This window comes from Sinocyclocheilus grahami, unplaced genomic scaffold (genome assembly GCF_001515645.1).
Source record: "Sinocyclocheilus grahami isolate Dianchi unplaced genomic scaffold, SAMN03320097.WGS_v1.1 scaffold198.1, whole genome shotgun sequence".
Taxonomy (NCBI): Eukaryota; Metazoa; Chordata; class Actinopteri; order Cypriniformes; family Cyprinidae; genus Sinocyclocheilus; species Sinocyclocheilus grahami.
The window spans coordinates 534,407-551,686 of NW_015505377.1; the positions used below are offsets into that span (position 1 = coordinate 534,407).

The 17,280-nt window shown below is 36.9% G+C and overlaps 1 protein-coding gene across 1 annotated transcript in view; it reads left to right on the top strand.

The window, feature by feature from the left end:
- LOC107595167 (A disintegrin and metalloproteinase with thrombospondin motifs 14-like) overlaps window positions 1-17,280 on the top strand; it is a 65,495-nt gene that overhangs the window by 2,663 nt on the left and 45,552 nt on the right. Inside the window, 3 exon segments of the mRNA XM_016285508.1 lie at window positions 136-515; window positions 13,876-14,019; window positions 14,908-14,918. Coding sequence (XP_016140994.1) covers window positions 136-515; window positions 13,876-14,019; window positions 14,908-14,918 — 535 coding nt within the window.

Here is a 17,280-nt window from a genome sequence, read left to right on the forward strand (position 1 = left end):
TATATATATATATATATATATATATATATATATATATATATATATATATATATATATATATATATATATAATATATAAGTATATATAAGTATACAGGATTTTAATGCACTCTTCTGTTCTGTTTGTTTTGGTTAGGGAATCTCTCCGGTAAGCTGAGTGAATTCGGTCTGATTGTCCCGTTCAGCACTGACGCTCGTGGCCGGTTCGTTTCTCACGTGCTTTCCGCGAGAGCGTCACCAACCGGGAGGAAACGGGTCCCGCGCGACGCCCCCGTTACGCCTCACACCACGGCCCTGAACGCGCAACAGCTGTTCTTCAACGTCACTGTGTTTGGAAAAGAGCTGCACTTGCGCCTGAGGGCCAACAGGAGACTCGTGGCCCCTGGAGCTTTTGTTCAGTGGCAGGAGGATTTTGAGGAACAGGCCAAAGAGCGGATGCTGGGAGACTGCATGTTTACCGGGGATGTACCGGACATGCCGAGGGCCTCAGTGGCCATCAGTAACTGTGATGGACTGGTGAGTAACAGCTCACACGGGCTGTGTCTCAAAACCCAGTGAGATGTCAACCTTGGCCCTCATAAGTGTGTGCAGCTTTGTCAAAAAATGGTGCATTCTCAACAATCTGTGAAATGCAAACGTAGAGTGCATTTAGTGCATAAATAGATGTGCACCAAGTGAATAGAATCAATCAATCAATCAATCAATCACCCACCATACTGCCCCAGTTGAAATGTTATGTTTAAATATGCAAATCAGGCAACATTTAAATTAAATATGCACTAATTTGCATATCTAATTTGCAAATCTTAACATTTTAAGCCTGATTCAAAATTGTTGTTTTATTCTGTTGACATATTAGGGCTCAAGGTTTTTTACAGAGGGGATTTTGTATTTCCCTTTTATCACCCCATAAATACTGTCAATAGCCAGGATAAATATATCTTTACCATGTTTTTAGAAGTAAAATGTTACATAAACCAGGTCAAATGAAATATGAACAAACCCACAGTAAAAACCTTCAGGATATAAACAGGAATAAAACCCTATATTTTAGTGTATGTAAGTGCTGCTGAAGTGGAGAAAAAAGCTTTTAAAGATTTGTATTGTTATTGAAATCTACAGACACGAATAGATAAATGCATTAAAGGGGTCATATGATGCTTTTTTAAAGATCATTATTTTGTGTATTTGGTGTAACAGAATATGTTGACATGCTTTAATGTTCAAAAAACACATTCTTTTTCAAATACTGTACATTATTGTAGGTCCTCTATGCCCCGCCTCTCTCAAACGCTTCGTTTTCTACAAAGCCCCGCCTTCTGACAAGCGCAGTCTGCTCTGATTGGCCAGCTGACCCAGTGCATTGTGATTCAGTCAATAGCAAATACTTAAACTAATAACAAAACAGTAGCTGATTCAGAAGCGGCAGATTGTCATAGCAAAGTCAGAATGACCTCCTCTCCGAGGTTCACGAAACGGTCGTCCATAAAATGCATTGCTGTTCTGTTGTAAGTCATCTTAAAGATTCCTAAATGCATCTACTTCCGGAAGACCAAATAAAGTGCTTTTGCTTTCGCACTGAAACACACAGCGTCTCTCTGACATAGTCATAGCTGCTCTCCAAACATAAGACAGAGTTTTTGGGCATTCACAGCATAGGAGGGCTCCAAATTTGTAAAGTGTTTTGGGGCATCGAATGCTTTAAAGTGCTGCTCATATTGCATGAAGATGCCAGGTTTGCAGCTCACCGGGTTTCGGGATGCAGCCAGCGTTGCATCCATTATAATGACACAAATTGTTGTATTAATCAGAGTTTACTGATTCTCCTCTTCTCCTCTGGACATGTTCAACTGTCAAATGGCTGTAGATTCTTAAGTAATATTCACATGGCCACCAGCTCTGACCATACTTTCACTTGTCCTTATTTCACTTAAGTCCTTATTCAGGGGTCGCAGTACACAAATTTACCCAGAGTATGACAGGATTCATTCATTTGGCAGCTGAAACATAATCAGGGCTGTGCAACAGTCAACATTCTGTCCTAACTAGAACACGAAGAGTTCTGCCTTGTTTTGTTCTCTTATGGAAACTCGAGGATTTGTTCAGGTCACAGACTCAAACCGTCCTAAATCTCCCTAAAACACGCATGGATTCAGTTGACCCTTCTGACCCTTTAAACCTGAGTAATTAGACCCTTGATAGTGGTCATTCCTCAGTCTCAAATCAAAGCACAGACTGCAAAGCACTTATGTGACGTGTTTGTATATATGGAAACCTCGGAATTAAAAAATTGTGAGATGTAAGCTAAGGATTTAGAGAAAAAAGTCAGACTTGCGAGATGTAAACTCAGAATTCTGAGGGGGAAAAAAATCAGTATTCCAAGATATAAACTTAGAATTCTGGAGAATATGGCAGAATTGCGAGATGTAAACTTAGAATTCCAAGAAAAAAGTCAGGATTTCAAGATATAAACTCTGAATTGTAAGCTAAAATGTCAGGATTGCGAGAAATAAATCCTGAAATCTGAGTAAAAAAAAAAGTCAGAATTTCATGATGTAACCTCAGAATTCTGGAGAAAAATGACAGAAATGCGAGATGTAAACTTAGAATTCTGTGGAAAAAAAGTCAAAATTACGAGATGCAAACTTAAAAAGTCAGAATAGCAAGTTATAAACCCAGAATTGCGAAAAACATCAGAATTACGAGATCTAAACACAGAAATCGAAGAAAAAAGTCAGAATTTCAAAATATAAACCCATAATTCTGGAGATAAACATCAAAATTGCGACATGTAAAAGCAGAATTCAGAGAAAAAAAGTCAGAATAGCAAGATATAAACTCTTAATTGTAAGCTAAAATGTCACAATTGCGAGAAATCCTGAATTCAGAGTTTAAAAAAGTCAGAATTTCATGATGTAATCTCAGAGTTCTGGAGAAACATGACAGAACTGCAAGAAAGTCAGGATTTCAAGATATAAACTCTGAATTGTAAGCTAAAATGTCAGGATTGCGAGAAATAAATCCTGAAATCTGAGTAAAAAAAAAAGTCAGAATTTCATGATGTAAACTTAGAATTCTGTGGAAAAAAAGTCAAAATTACGAGATGCAAACTTAAAAAGTCAGAATAGCAAGTTATAAACCCAGAATTGCGAAAAACATCAGAATTACGAGATCTAAACACAGAAATCTAAGAAAAAAGTCAGAATTTCAAAATATAAACCCATAATTCTGGAGATAAACATCAAAATTGCGACATGTAAAAGCAGAATTCAGAGAAAAAAAGTCAGAATAGCAAGATATAAACTCTTAATTGTAAGCTAAAATGTCACAATTGCGAGAAATCCTGAATTCAGAGTTTAAAAAAGTCAGAATTTCATGATGTAATCTCAGAGTTCTGGAGAAACATGACAGAACTGCAAGAATTAGAATTCTGTGGGAAAAAAAGTCAAAATTACGAGATATAAACTCAGAACTGTGAGATAAAATGTCAGAATTGTGAGATATAAACTCTGAATTGTAACTTAAGTCAGAATTGCGAGTTATAAACCCAGAATTCAGAAAAAAAATTCTGAATTCAGAGGAAACATTTCAATATTGCAACATACTGTATAAACTAAGAATTTTGGGGGAAAATAAGAAGTGTGATATGTAAACTTAAAATTCTGTGAAACTAAAATATCTTAATTCCATGGCATAAATGCGCTTCCATATGTACAGTATATGCATGTGCATTGTTGTTGTGACTGCTCGACACACGCATAGCACTTCTGTGACAGGACATCTGTGTTGTAGTCTCCACTAAGTCAGAATTGCGAGTTATAAACCCAGAATTCAGAAAAAAATTCTGAATTCAGAGGAAACATTTCAATATTGCAACATTCTGTATAAACTAAGAATTTTGGGGGAAAATAAGAAGTGTGATATGTAAACTTAAAATTCTGTGAAACTAAAATATCTTAATTCCATGGCATAAATGCGCTTCCATATGTACAGTATATGCATGTGCATTGTTGTTGTGACTGCTCGACACACGCATAGCACTTCTGTGACAGGACATCTGTGTTGTAGTCTCCACTGTTATTAGTTTAATCAAAGAGCTTTAGGAGGCAGCCAAAATTGCTTTGCTTTTTCAGTGCAACTCAATACTCCCATCAGCAGCAGTGATTTCCGCGAGGGGCAGCACAGAGCAGATCTGTTCCTCCAGCACGTTTGCGCACACAATGAGATCATTCATTACGGCCACATTGATTACTCGCTTAGGTAATCACTGTCTCCTGCGCCGCTGTCCCGGACAGAGCCGATACTGCGCTGCCTCTCCTGCGAGAACCGAGCACAACAGCCATTCTGTGCTGTTCAAGAAAATATTGTTAAGGGACGGGAAAATGAAAGTGACAGACTCCAGCAGCTGCTGTCTGGCCTGCAGCAGAAGTGTTTATTTGTGCAGCATTAATAGTTTTGCAAACTGCAATTATCAGTGAGCAAATGCATTCACAGTTTATGATGTGCCTGCTTGAGATATTCAAGATTACTCTGCAAAATAGCTGTTGACAGTCGGTTTAACCTGTGAATCTCAGCAGTGTGAGTGTAGCTGCTATAAGAAGCATGACAATGCATTTAGAATAACAGATTTGAAATGTGTGTTAAAATGAGGCTGAGTATGCTATACTATTTTTACAGTATACCTTGCATAGTATGCACATTTTCAGTGTGCATACAGTAGAATACCTGCAAAACTTGCTAGATTTGTCTTTATGTGCATATGCAGCAGTCTATTGAAACTGTATCCCATAATGCAAAGCACTTTACTTGACCTTATACATGAAGCATAATTAATGAACTGGAAGTTGCATTCAAACTGTGATCTTTATTATATTTTCACAATGCAGATTTGCAGACGTTTTTAAGCCAGACTGGATTTCAGAAATGCATTTGAACTATTTGTAATGAAATAAATGGAATCAAACAAGCACACATAATGAGGTCGTGTGACAATATAGCAGACTTGCACAGTAAGCAGTACACTAGTATTTCATTCTAAATTTAGCACAGGCTTCTTTCATCATAGTGCATTAGGAGAGTTTGAAACTCTAATTTGTTTAATTGATTAACCAGGTGGTGATATATGGTCCAAATGTCTCTCTGAAGTCTTTCTCACACATCTTGTGTCTGCAGCATGCAAACAACACATTTATTTCAGATTGTGTTAGCAGCACTGCAAGTAGAGTTTTGGTGCTGAGGCTATTCATACTGCAAAGTGCGAAATTCAGTAGAAGATATGGTGAAAAGCAAACTTCTGCAATATAGGCTTATATGTTGCAACATAAAATAATGCATTTTGTGACAGTAACATCTCAAGGTGGCCAAATGTGTAAGCCATTCAAACAGGTCGGCAATTTAACTAACTTTAACTAACTTGCTCAGTAAGATTCTCTTCTGTTGCTTCACCATGTCAGTAGTTGAGTTGAAAGAGAAAACGGATTAAAATGCATGCTAATGCACACTATATCGACAAAGCTGAGAATGCGACGCATGCTTTTGTTGCTTTATGACTTGCAGTCTGACATGTTTCAGAATGCAGCAACACAAAATCAATGTCGCATAGCTAGATGCATTTAGGTTTCACATGTTTTTTTTGTATATTTTAGGCCTTACATTGCAAATGCAAGATGCATTAAATTGCATCTGATTAAAGAATAATGGCACCTTAGTTGCTAACATAAAATCTGGTTGTTTCTTACATTCTGTGCATGGATAACCGCTCTATGGCTCACATGTGAGGTGGTCCAAACGTCTCTCTGAAGTCAGCATGCAAATGATGCATATTCATTTCAGACCATGCATGTAGGTAGAGTTTTGGTGCTGAGGCTATTCATGCTGCACACTGCATGCTAAATTCAGCAGAAAACAGGGTGAAAAGCCCTGTAGGTCAATTTCTGGACAAGCTTTTATAATGTAGGCTTGTATAAAGCAACATAATGCATTGCTGTGGCATTAACAGGCTAGCAGAAAGACACTGTAATGCTTTTGTTGCTTTATGACTTGCAGTCTGACATTTCAGTTTGCACCGACGCAAAATTGTTGTCGCAAAGCTAGATGCATTTGTATTTCACATACTTATTAGGCCTCAAATGCAAGATGCATGAAAATGCTTCTGATTAAAGAATAATGTCAACAGTTACGTCAAAGAATAATGAGTTGCAAACATTAAATGTGGTTGTTTAGGATGTTTTGTGAATGGATAACCGCTCTATGGCACTCACATGTAACTTTATCACACATCTCCCATCTTCAGTATTCAAATGATGCAGTTAGCATCACTGCATGTAGAGTTTTGCTGCTGAGTCTATTCGTACTGTGCACTGCATGCTAAATTCAGAAGAAAGTACTGTTAAAAGCACTGTAGGCCAATTTATTGCAACCTTTTGCAATACAAGCTTGTTTGAAGCAGTATTAGTGCATTGTTGTGGCAGTAACTGCGGTGTGTTTCAGGCCTTGCATTGCAAATGCAATTGTTTCTGACAACTGCACTGCGTGACATGTTCACAAGCCAATATCGATCCGCTTGGTTGCTCTTATCCACAGTCTGTCAAACATAACCTCATTCTAGCTGACTGTACAGGATCCAGTGAATATGACAATATTGATAGAGCGCATCGATGGACACAAAAAGCCCATACATTAGAGCTCTTATGCAATGCAGAGGATGTCATTTGAAAGATCTGCTTTATCTGCCTCCAACCAGCGAGTTATCGGACACACAGTCGCTGATGGAGGTCCATGTGCTCCTAAACGCACCCTGCAGAAATGCACAGACAGCTGCTCTCAGCTGTGATAACTGTAATCGCTGCTGTAATGCGGCGCATTTGAAAGCACATCCTCAAGGTTTTATGAATAGCAGGGTGTCTCCTTCAAACCTGTGAGGTCATTGGTATGGCACGGATCAGGCGGGAGAGGAAGCACGCCTGTCACGGTAAAGACAGATCAGCTGCCGAGCATGTGATTGAGAGCACGCCAACATCAACACCGGCACGTCTTGGCTTGCAGGGTCTGCGTGTCGAAGAGCGTCCCCCACCCTACAAACTGCAGGCTGCAGATTCATACGGTTCACTGAATAAATCAACATGCAGACAGTAATGAAAGCTCACCCAAATGCACAGAGCGTGCATGTTTTAAAAGTTTCCTGTGCATGTGTGTAAGCGGCCTTTAACACCAAATGTGACAGCTGTCAGTTGAGCCGTCGGCTGAATCTCTGGACCATTTCCATCTCTAACTTTAGCTTGTCTCCATGGTAAACCCACAGCAAATCAAGTTTAGGATATGCGTGGTGATATGGAATGCTGTGAAAGCGTATCTGTTCTATCTCTGCGTCCAAGATCTTTGCGGTTGCTAGATTCATTCGGACCTCCCTGAATTCTGGGAAATCTGGACGTGCCGTCACTAGCTTGCACTTATGTTTACACGGTCCTCACAGAAGCGAGATGTCTTGTTTTTAAAATTCAGCGCTGACAAGAAGGAGCCAGCCTTCATTATCTTGCATTTCTGATGAAAGGTTATTTCTTTACAGTAAACCATACAAGGCTCCAGACAAAAAATGGTTGTCGTCCACTATGAGCTGAAACGATGGAATCTTGCGTCCCGACGCCCATTGTCGTTTACGAATCCCCACGACACCCTACGTCAAGAAAAATCGTGGCAAAATTGGGCTAAAATCGTGTAGTCTGAACCGGGCATTAGTGAGGGAGTCTGTTGTGAACGGCTCAGAACTATTCATTGAGTGAATCTGATCAAACACTTTAGATATGATTCAACCTGCTAACTCACGAGTAAATTCGAAGCTGCTTGTGAACTCTTTTGACTGACTCATTAAAGAAAGGTTCATAAGAATGATTTGTTCGTGAATCAGACATTTTGATTTGCAGGTCGTCATTTGAACAATCAATCAGTGAACAGACTTGTGTCTAGGGATAAACCACTATTTTAAATTTTGAAATCAGAGGTTCAGAAATGCCTAAAAACTATTCCTAATCTGATTTTTTTTGTGGTAATTTTATTGTTTATTTGTTGTTTTAATTAATTTTGTTCATTTTTATTCTCTTCTTCCTTAAAATTGTCTTTGTATACCACCTGGCTATTGTTGTAAAATTGTAAGTGATTTAATAATAAAGAAGGAAAATGACTCGCGAACCTAAGCATCATAATAACAGTTTCTTTTTCATTTAGATTCAGAAATAACCGAAAAGTGACTCGTGGTTTAGTTCAGGGAGTCAGTTAGAAACTGCTCATAACGATTCACTGAGTGAATCTGATTCAACCCGCTAACTCACGAGCGAACTCTTTCCTGTGTCGTGAATTCTTTTGAATCGGCTCAAAAGAATAATTTGTTTGTGAACCAAACACCACAGTTCGCACTGTTTTTGTTTACACGCGGGAAGCTGAAGAAATCTGAAAAAAACACATACAGACAACATTTCTCGACTAACGACGATTAGAAATAGTGGAGCGGTACTATAAGTTATCCATTGGTCAAGTTGGTAACTAATACTTGCTTTCTGAAAGAGTGTAAACTGGGAAAAGCGGGTTATTCTAACTTGTCTAAGCACAAGTTAGAAAAAAAATCCTGCTAAAAGTGTTACGTTCTTACATTTATGAGTGTGTACTGTAGTGAATGTGGATGTAGCAGCGATGACATAAGGTTTAATTTCGTGAATGAATGTACTGTATGTGCGCTGAAAACAGGAGTATTAACCGTATCAAGAAGCGACTATTTGTGTTTCCATCATAGACACAGTCACGTGACCTGCCAGGAAAACTGGTGCACAAGATTTTTTTAAAATTCCAGACCCCAATGGAGTAATTACAAAAATAGCTCAATCAAAAATAACAATTCTGTCATCGTTTGTTCACCATGATGTCGTAAATCATACGGGTTTGGAATGGCATGAGAGTGAGTAAATGATGACAGAAGCTATTGCTGTAAACCGGAGCCCCCTGTGAAGGCTGATATTACACCAGATATGAAGCCAGTTTATTTTGAGGAGTGTAGAGAGTGCTGTGGTGATGTCTAGTTACTCCTGGTGTGTTGACGGATGGGATTACGAAAGATGAAGTCGTGGTGTGAGGGCATTATGTCCGTGTCCGTCAGCGCTTGCTGTGATCTGCGTTAATTAGTGTGAATCTCTCTGCGTGATGCGATGTGATGTGATGTTTTCCGTCTGCAATGACAGCTGATGCTGCTCTGTATGCCGGATCACAATATTCCTTTAGAAAGTGTCACGCAAGCTCCTGTCAATTCACACTGACTACAGGTTCATGCTGGATTTAGAGGGAATGTGCATAATGTTCTGAAAGTTTGGTTACAGCTTTGCAAATATGTGACCCTGGACCACAAAACCAGTCATAAGGGTCAATTTTTTGAAAAAGCTGAATAAATAAGCTTTCCATTGATGTATGGTTTGTTAGGATAGGACGGATAGGAAGGATATTTGGCCGAGATACAACTATTTTGAAAATCTGGAATCTGAGGGTGCAAAAAAAAATTAAATTTACATATTGAGAAAATCGCCTTTAAAGTTCTTAGAAATGCATATGACTAATCAAAAATTACATTTTTATATATTTATGCCGGTATGAAATTTACAAAATATCTTCATGGAACATGATCTTTACTTATTATCCTAATGATTTTTGGCATAAAAGAAAAATCAATAATTCTGAGCCATGTATTGTTGGCCATTGCTACAGATATACCCATGCTACTTATGACTGGTTTTGTGCTCCAGGGTCACATATGACACTATAGCTAATTATTACTGATTGATTATTATTAGTGATTTAAATAAACCCCTAACCTTAACATTTTGTCCTTTTATGCAGATTTCAAACGTATCATTGTCCGGATGTCACGTCCATGCAAATAAAAATATAGTTAAAGTCTCTTCTGCTCAACAAGGCTGTGTTTATTTGATTGAAAATACAGTAAAAAAAAATTGAAAAATTATTACAATTTCAAATAACTGTTCTCTATGTGAATATATTGTAAAATGTAATTTATTCCTGTGATCAAAGCTGTATTTCAGTCTTCAGTGTCACATGATCTTCAGAAATCATTCTAATATGCTGATTGATGCTCAAGAAACTGATTATTATCGATGTTGAAAACAGTTCTGCCAAATATTTTTGTGGAAACTGATATGTTTTATTCTTAAGAATTATTTGATGAATAGAAAGTTGAAAAGACAAGCATTTATTTGTTAAGACCCAATATCTAAAAGAGCATTAAGATATCTTTAATATTTTTTGAGTTACAGGCCTGCAAACTTTCAAGAAAAAAACTTGAAAAGTGCTCTTTCCCCATTTTTGAAGGGTCACCATTGGCACAAAATGCAACAAATATTGCCAAAGTCAACAGATTTTACTAATAGACCTACCAATCTCTGTGTAAAAGTAGCATAATGATGCTGCCATCTTTCTGAAGTCATTTTTAATGCCCTGTAATCTGGCTTTGAATCTCAGGTGAAAATTGCCATTTTGACCCCCCTCTACAAAATAGTGGATTACTCAGTAAATATTCATCCACGACATTTAATATTTGGGCTTTCATCACTATACATGTTTATCTTTCTTTAGAAAAATATTAGCAAATTCAAAAATTTGAGCTGGGGACCTCTGGTTGAGTTGACACGGAATGACCCAAATGTCTTACTGTCACTTTGATCAATTTAATGCACCCTTGCTGAATAAAAGTATTAATATATTTTTAAATATATACATATAGAAATGTATTATTGTCCAAATGCTTGGCTCTCAGTATTGTTTACTTCAAACAGAAGGCCGAGCTCCTGACTACAAATTATAGGTTGACAAACAATCTCCCTCAAATTGCATGTTTTGCTGTGGTGTGACAATAAAGAAGGATTTGAGGTTTTTCTCACCACTGGACGCTTGCCTTTTCTTTGTCTTTTTGTTTGTCGAGCAGTTTTTGGAAAAACCAGCTCTGTTTTACAGTATTGCACCTTCTTCTTCAGTAAGTCACGTCTCTCAGAAACGGATTCAGATCCCCCAGATATAGTGTTTTGTCTATAAATAACAAGTGTTGGTCATTTATTTCACAGTATTTGCATTGCTGTTTTCATTGTGCTTGCAAGATACTCCTCTGGTTTGTTTTAAACTCTAATTATTACTCAATTCCAATTGGTCTGTTTTCTTGCCTCCATTTGCATACTGAATTGTTATTAATTGTTTAATTTTTGCTCCAATTTGACCTTCTTTAGCTGTTTTTACACTTTTAGACAGTGTTGTGGAGAAAAAGCTCTTAATAGCATTTCATTCCTAACTGTACACAAAACCTGCTGTTTGCAAACAGATATTTAAATCTAAGGTGTCTTTACAAAACTAAGTTAAGGCTGCTCTGTGCCTGCTCAAAATTCAGTGTAAAGGCACAATGCTGTATAAAAGCTAGACTAAATTAAGCCTGCTTAGACCAACCTCAGCAACCCGTTGAGAAAATGCATTTATGCCACCTCTGAGCAGCATTAAACAGTATAAATTCCACTTCAGAAGTGCTTCTGCGCTGCCTTTGCAGTGTAAATGAGCTAAATGTACTATCTAACTCCTAAATGCATGTTCATGTGCCCGAAGACTGACTGTCAGAGTTAAACCTGTTCCTTCAGAGCGTGTCATTTTTACTCGGCCGTTTTGCTCATGTGTGATTCTTCTAGCTTGCGTGTGTGAAATGCTCGCGGCCGTATGGGGCTGGACGCAGCGTCTCGCTATATTATAAATATCCCGCTTCAAAGACAGTGGAGCTGATATGTGGAATTTAGTGTATATTCGTGCTTAAAGAGGCGTCAAGTTTGCTTTTTCAGTCATATTGTCACTCGGTCACATAGGTGCACAGGAGATGGAAAATGATGGACAGGCAGTGACCTCACAATCTGAACTTGAACTTGTGGGTTTCTGCATGCCTTAAATAGATATTTTCATGTTCTGAAGTAAATTTAAGTGATGTTTTTTCATGCAAAACTGTGGTTTTCAGGATGCTTGCCAGGGTGTTTTGGGTGATCGTTTACTGTCTGTTGTGAAAAGAGTCCTTCACCTTTCATTCTTTTGTGAGAATCTTATGTGTAAGTTGACATTTGACTAAATCCCACATCCTTCAACCAAATCCGAATGCTTTGCTGATGTCAAATCCCACAGAACTTGGCTTGAGTCCGCTGTTCCTCTGGAGAAAGAGCCGTAACAGCAGCAAAAATTACAATAATTAAAAATAATGACCGTTTGGGCTTTGTGTTTCCTGGCCTTCATTATGGCTCCACATACGGTCTTTGTGTTCAGATGAAAGTGCTTCCTTCTGCCTTTGTTCAGGTGAGAGCTCCATCCACTGAGCAAACGTCTGTCCAAACACATCAGTTCAATTTCCACTCCATGAGAGCTGCGTGAGCCGCAGAAGAAGAGCTTTAGCCTCGGCTCTTGGCATTTTCTGGCCTCTGAACAATTTCGACCCCCTTCTAACACCTATCATCGAGCATCTGTCGTTCTCTGCTGACGTTAAGCTTATATACAAATATATAAAGTTTGAAGTCACAGGTAGGAGGAGTTTGTCCTGTTGGTCAAGTGCAGGCTAAACGCAGTCCGTTATGGTCTGGATTGCTGAAAGTGTATTTATAGAATTCCTGCAAAAAAAAAGCTTGCGGATGCTTTTCTTGTTGCTGTTTCTTGGCCTTTTTTGGCTACGTTCAGCCTGAAATGACAGTTTGGTGGTATTTTAAACAAAAAGGAAAGGCACTGTACTCGTACAAGTGTTCAGTTGAGTTTTTACCAGAAGTGGTTTTTAGTTACTGGTGTCACTGTTTGTTGGTTTTGGCTTGGTTAGATTTTTTTTGGAACCCCTAACTCGAAACATTTAGCTTTGCATTATAACTCATTCCTGACCACAATATCTCAATTTATGTGGAGATGTGTAAAATCTTGTTGTGAATTTTCTGATTAAGATTGTGATTTTTTTTTAAATGTCCAGGTTTTGCTTTGCTTGTTTAATAATAATAATAATAATAATTATTATTATTCGTAGTAGTAGTAGTAGTAGTAGTATTGTATTATTTTAATAAACATGATATTACTAAAGAAGACATTTAAATAAAATAAAAAATACTAATATTACTATTAATATTTAACTGTTTCAAATTTTAAAATAAAAACTATTGTTCATAATAGTAATGATTTTTACAGTACAATATCAATACATTACAATTACAATACTAATCTTAATTTCTTAATTTTAATTTTTCCATATCACGATTTCAGTTTTAATTTTGATTAAAGACACAGATCTATGATACAACCGCCCAGAACACCCTAGCAACCATCCTAAACACCCTAGCAACCGCTCGGAACACCCTCGTCGTGGTTTGCTCAGGCAAGCAGCGCTTATGTTCTCGTCAGAAACTGTAAAACCAGAGTGTGGCTTAGTTGACGTGACGGAGCTTTTATTAAAGCGACAGCCGTTTGGATGTTGTTCCTCTGAAGTGAAGGGGTCTGTTGTTATTGGGGTTTGTGGTGCAGTAGAAGAACAGTCTAACAGCTCTGTTCGAATCAAATATCAGTCAATGGTTACAGCAGACGCTTCTGCAACCACCAGTGCTTTTCCTTCCCATCATTCCCTGTCCTCCGGTTCCTCGCTGAACAATCCCGCAGCCTCAGAGAGTGACAGATGGGAGGGTAATCATTTCTGTCCTGCTCTCGTTCATAAATTGAGTTAAGACTGTCCTGCTTCCTGACATTGAATCTCAATGGCTCTAATGGCTCTAGCTAATGCTCATTTAACATGCTTTGTTTCTGGTCGTCCGTGTTTGTCTGATGGATCTCTGTGTGGTTTCAGGCAGGCTTGATTCGCACTGATGATGAAGAGTTCTTCATCGAGCCGCTGCAGAAAGGCCAGCAGGAGGTGGAGGTCAAAGGTCGCGTCCATGTGGTCTACCGAAGGTCGGCCATCAAAAGGGACAAGGATCAGAGGCGAGATGACCTCTCTGAAGATCATGTGACACTGAAGACTGGAGTAATGATGCTGAAAATACAGCTGCGCATCACAGAAATACATTACAGTTTAACAGATACTCACATAGAAAACAGCTGTTTTAAATTGTAATAATATTTCACAATTTTACAGTATTTTTCATCAATGAAATGCAGCCTCGGTGAGCAGAGGAGACTAATTTCAGCTAATAAAATAAAAAAGCTTTTAATATTGAGCGATCACCATATTCATGTGCTGTGTTATAATTCAAAGACTTCCGTGAAACTACCTCCTTAAACACTGGGTGGTTTGTTCAAAACTTTCAAAAAGATTGTTGCTGCAGCACTTGCACTATTTCTAAACAACACTAAACCGTCACAGAAAGCCTCTGTGCATTAATTATTTACTGAGAATCCATGTCTCACTGTCCCATGGACCTTCATTTGGACAATGATGCAAGTGATATGAAATAGTAGAAGTGGTAGAAAGGTGTCGTCTTGTGTTGTTTATCCTGCGATAGATGTTTGCATGTAGGACACGAGTGCTTTATAACAGATACACAAGAGCGATGATGAAACATGGAGAAATACTGAGCGGAACAAGACTTATGAAAGGGTTTGTTAGATGCGAGTTTGGTGATGCCATAATGCAGCCTGAAAGAAGACTAATAATCATAACGTATGGCAAAACCCTTGAAATATCCTGTAGTTTTGCAGCTGTACGGCGCTTTAATGCTCCACACCTGTATCAGAGGAATCCAGAGAGAGAGTAATGATGAAGTCTAGCCCGGCCTGCAGCTCGTTCAGCTCTGACGTCTGTGAAATTATGGGGCAATGTCAATGTAAATACCATATGTCTTGAGTTTTATGGAGAGATGTGCCAGAGATCTCTGCGTTTCTTCACTATGATATTTACCTCGGCTGTGCCTTTCTTTTGCTGCAATAGAATTTGTACCCGACCTTCTGGTGTCTGAGATTTCTGACCTTCAGTTACGCATTTAGAGGTTTGATTTGATCATTTTTCTTTCTGTCATTCTAGTTTGGGTTCTGCATACTGAATTCTTCATGCAAAATATTAATAAATGTTAAATAAACCTATTGAGCTGCTGGTTTAAAGGCATAAATATACACAGTGCACACCAGGGGAATTATACTGTAGTTAACTAGAACTAAAACCATTTAAAAAAAAGATCTCTTTAAATAAATGTTAAATTAAATAAAATAAAAACATTTTTTAAATTTAGTTTAACTTGATGTACTAAAATAACTAAAACTAAAACTGAAATAAAAATATTAAAGTTGATATAGACATATATGAGATCTCTGCGTTTCTTCACTATGATATTTACCTCGGCTGTGCCTTTCTTTTGCTGCAATAGAATTTGTACCCGACCTTCTGGTGTCTGAGATTTCTGACCTTCAGTTACGCATTTAGAGGTTTGATTTGATCATTTTTCTTTCTGTCATTCTAGTTTGGGTTCTGCATACTGAATTCTTCATGCAAAATATTAATAAATGTTAAATAAACCTAGTCAGCTGCTGGTTTAAAGGCATAAATATACACAGTGCACACCAGGGGAATTATACTGTAGTTAACTAGAACTAAAACCATTTAAAAACAAGATCTCTTTAAATAAATGTTAAATGAAATAAAAAATTTAGTTTAACTTGATGTACTAAAATAACTAAAACTAAAACTGAAATAAAAATATTAAAGTTGATATAGACATATATTTCAAAAAATAAAAATGACAAAAACAACAAAATTATTACAACTAAAATTGAAATGAAAATGGAAAATATACAAATAAAAACTGATACAAATATATTAATAAAAACTATAATATTATCTCAGTTGAACTAAAATAAGATTTAACTTGATGGACTAAAGTTTAACTTGATGGACTAAAGTTTAACTTGATGGACTAAAATAGCTAAAACTAAAACCCGAAATAAAATTAATTTTACAAACCATATTGACATATATATAAAAATAATAAAAATGGCAAAAACACAATTAAATAACTTAAACTTTAACAAAAATGAAAAACATAAAAATTCAAACAAATTAAAAATATTAATAAAAACTATAATAGTAGCTCTGTTACACTAAATTAACACTGGTGCACAAAAATATTGGGTAAAATAATAAAATCAATTTGTAATATTTTTAAGGGGAGACACTGCAGGCAGAAGCACTGTTTTTTCATGCACCTGTCAGTTTTGAGATTTTGGGCTTTTTGGCTTTTCATAAAGTGTTTTTTCAGACTAGTGGAAAGAAAACATCCAGAAGACACTGTTAAGTGTTTCTTTTATAGCACTTTATCTATTTGTGTCAATAGATTTCAATTACAATGCATATTTTTAAAGGCTGTTTTCTCAAAATTAGTTTTTTCTCCTACACCGAGCCATAAATCTCCACTTCAGTAGCACTTACACACACCAAACTTTACATTTTTATCCCTGTCTATATTCTGAAGGTTTTTACAGAGGGATGTAATGTTCATATATAATTTGCTTGATTATATACATTTTATTCCCCCCAAAATTGTGACAAAAAGAGATACCCAAAATTCCCTCTGTAAAAACATTTGCCTCTAATATGTCAAAAAACAAGATTTTTGAAACTGACTTCATCCAGTGTTCAGATTTTTGTACTCAATTTGTAATATTTTTAAGGGGAGACACTGCAGGCAGAAGCACTGTTTTTTCATGCACCTGTCAGTTTTGAGATTTTGGGCTTTTTGGCTTTTCATAAAGTGTTTTTTCAGACTAGTGGAAAGAAAACATCCAGAAGACACTGTTAAGTGTTTCTTTTATAGCACTTTATCTATTTGTGTCAATAGATTTCAATTACAATACATATTTTTAAAGCCCGTTTTCTCAAAATGAGTTTTTTTCTCCTACACCGAGCCATAAATCTCAGTAAATAAATAAAATAAAACTTTATAAAATCCCCAAAAATTGTGAAAATATATTGTTTTCTGGCTGTTCAAAGTATTTTCTGAATTATGTGACAAAAAGAGATACCCAGAATTCCCTCTGAAAAACATTTGACTCTACTATGTAAAAAAAAAATTCTTTCAATAAACAAGATTTTTGAAACTGACTTCATCCAGTGTTCAGATTTTTGTACTAGAAATATATGCAAATTAGCGCATATTTCATTAAATAATGCCTCATTTGCATATTTAAACACAACATTTTAGAAAACTTGTAATACAAAAAATTTTGCAATTATCAATGTAATCAATCAGCTGGGTAAGTAAGG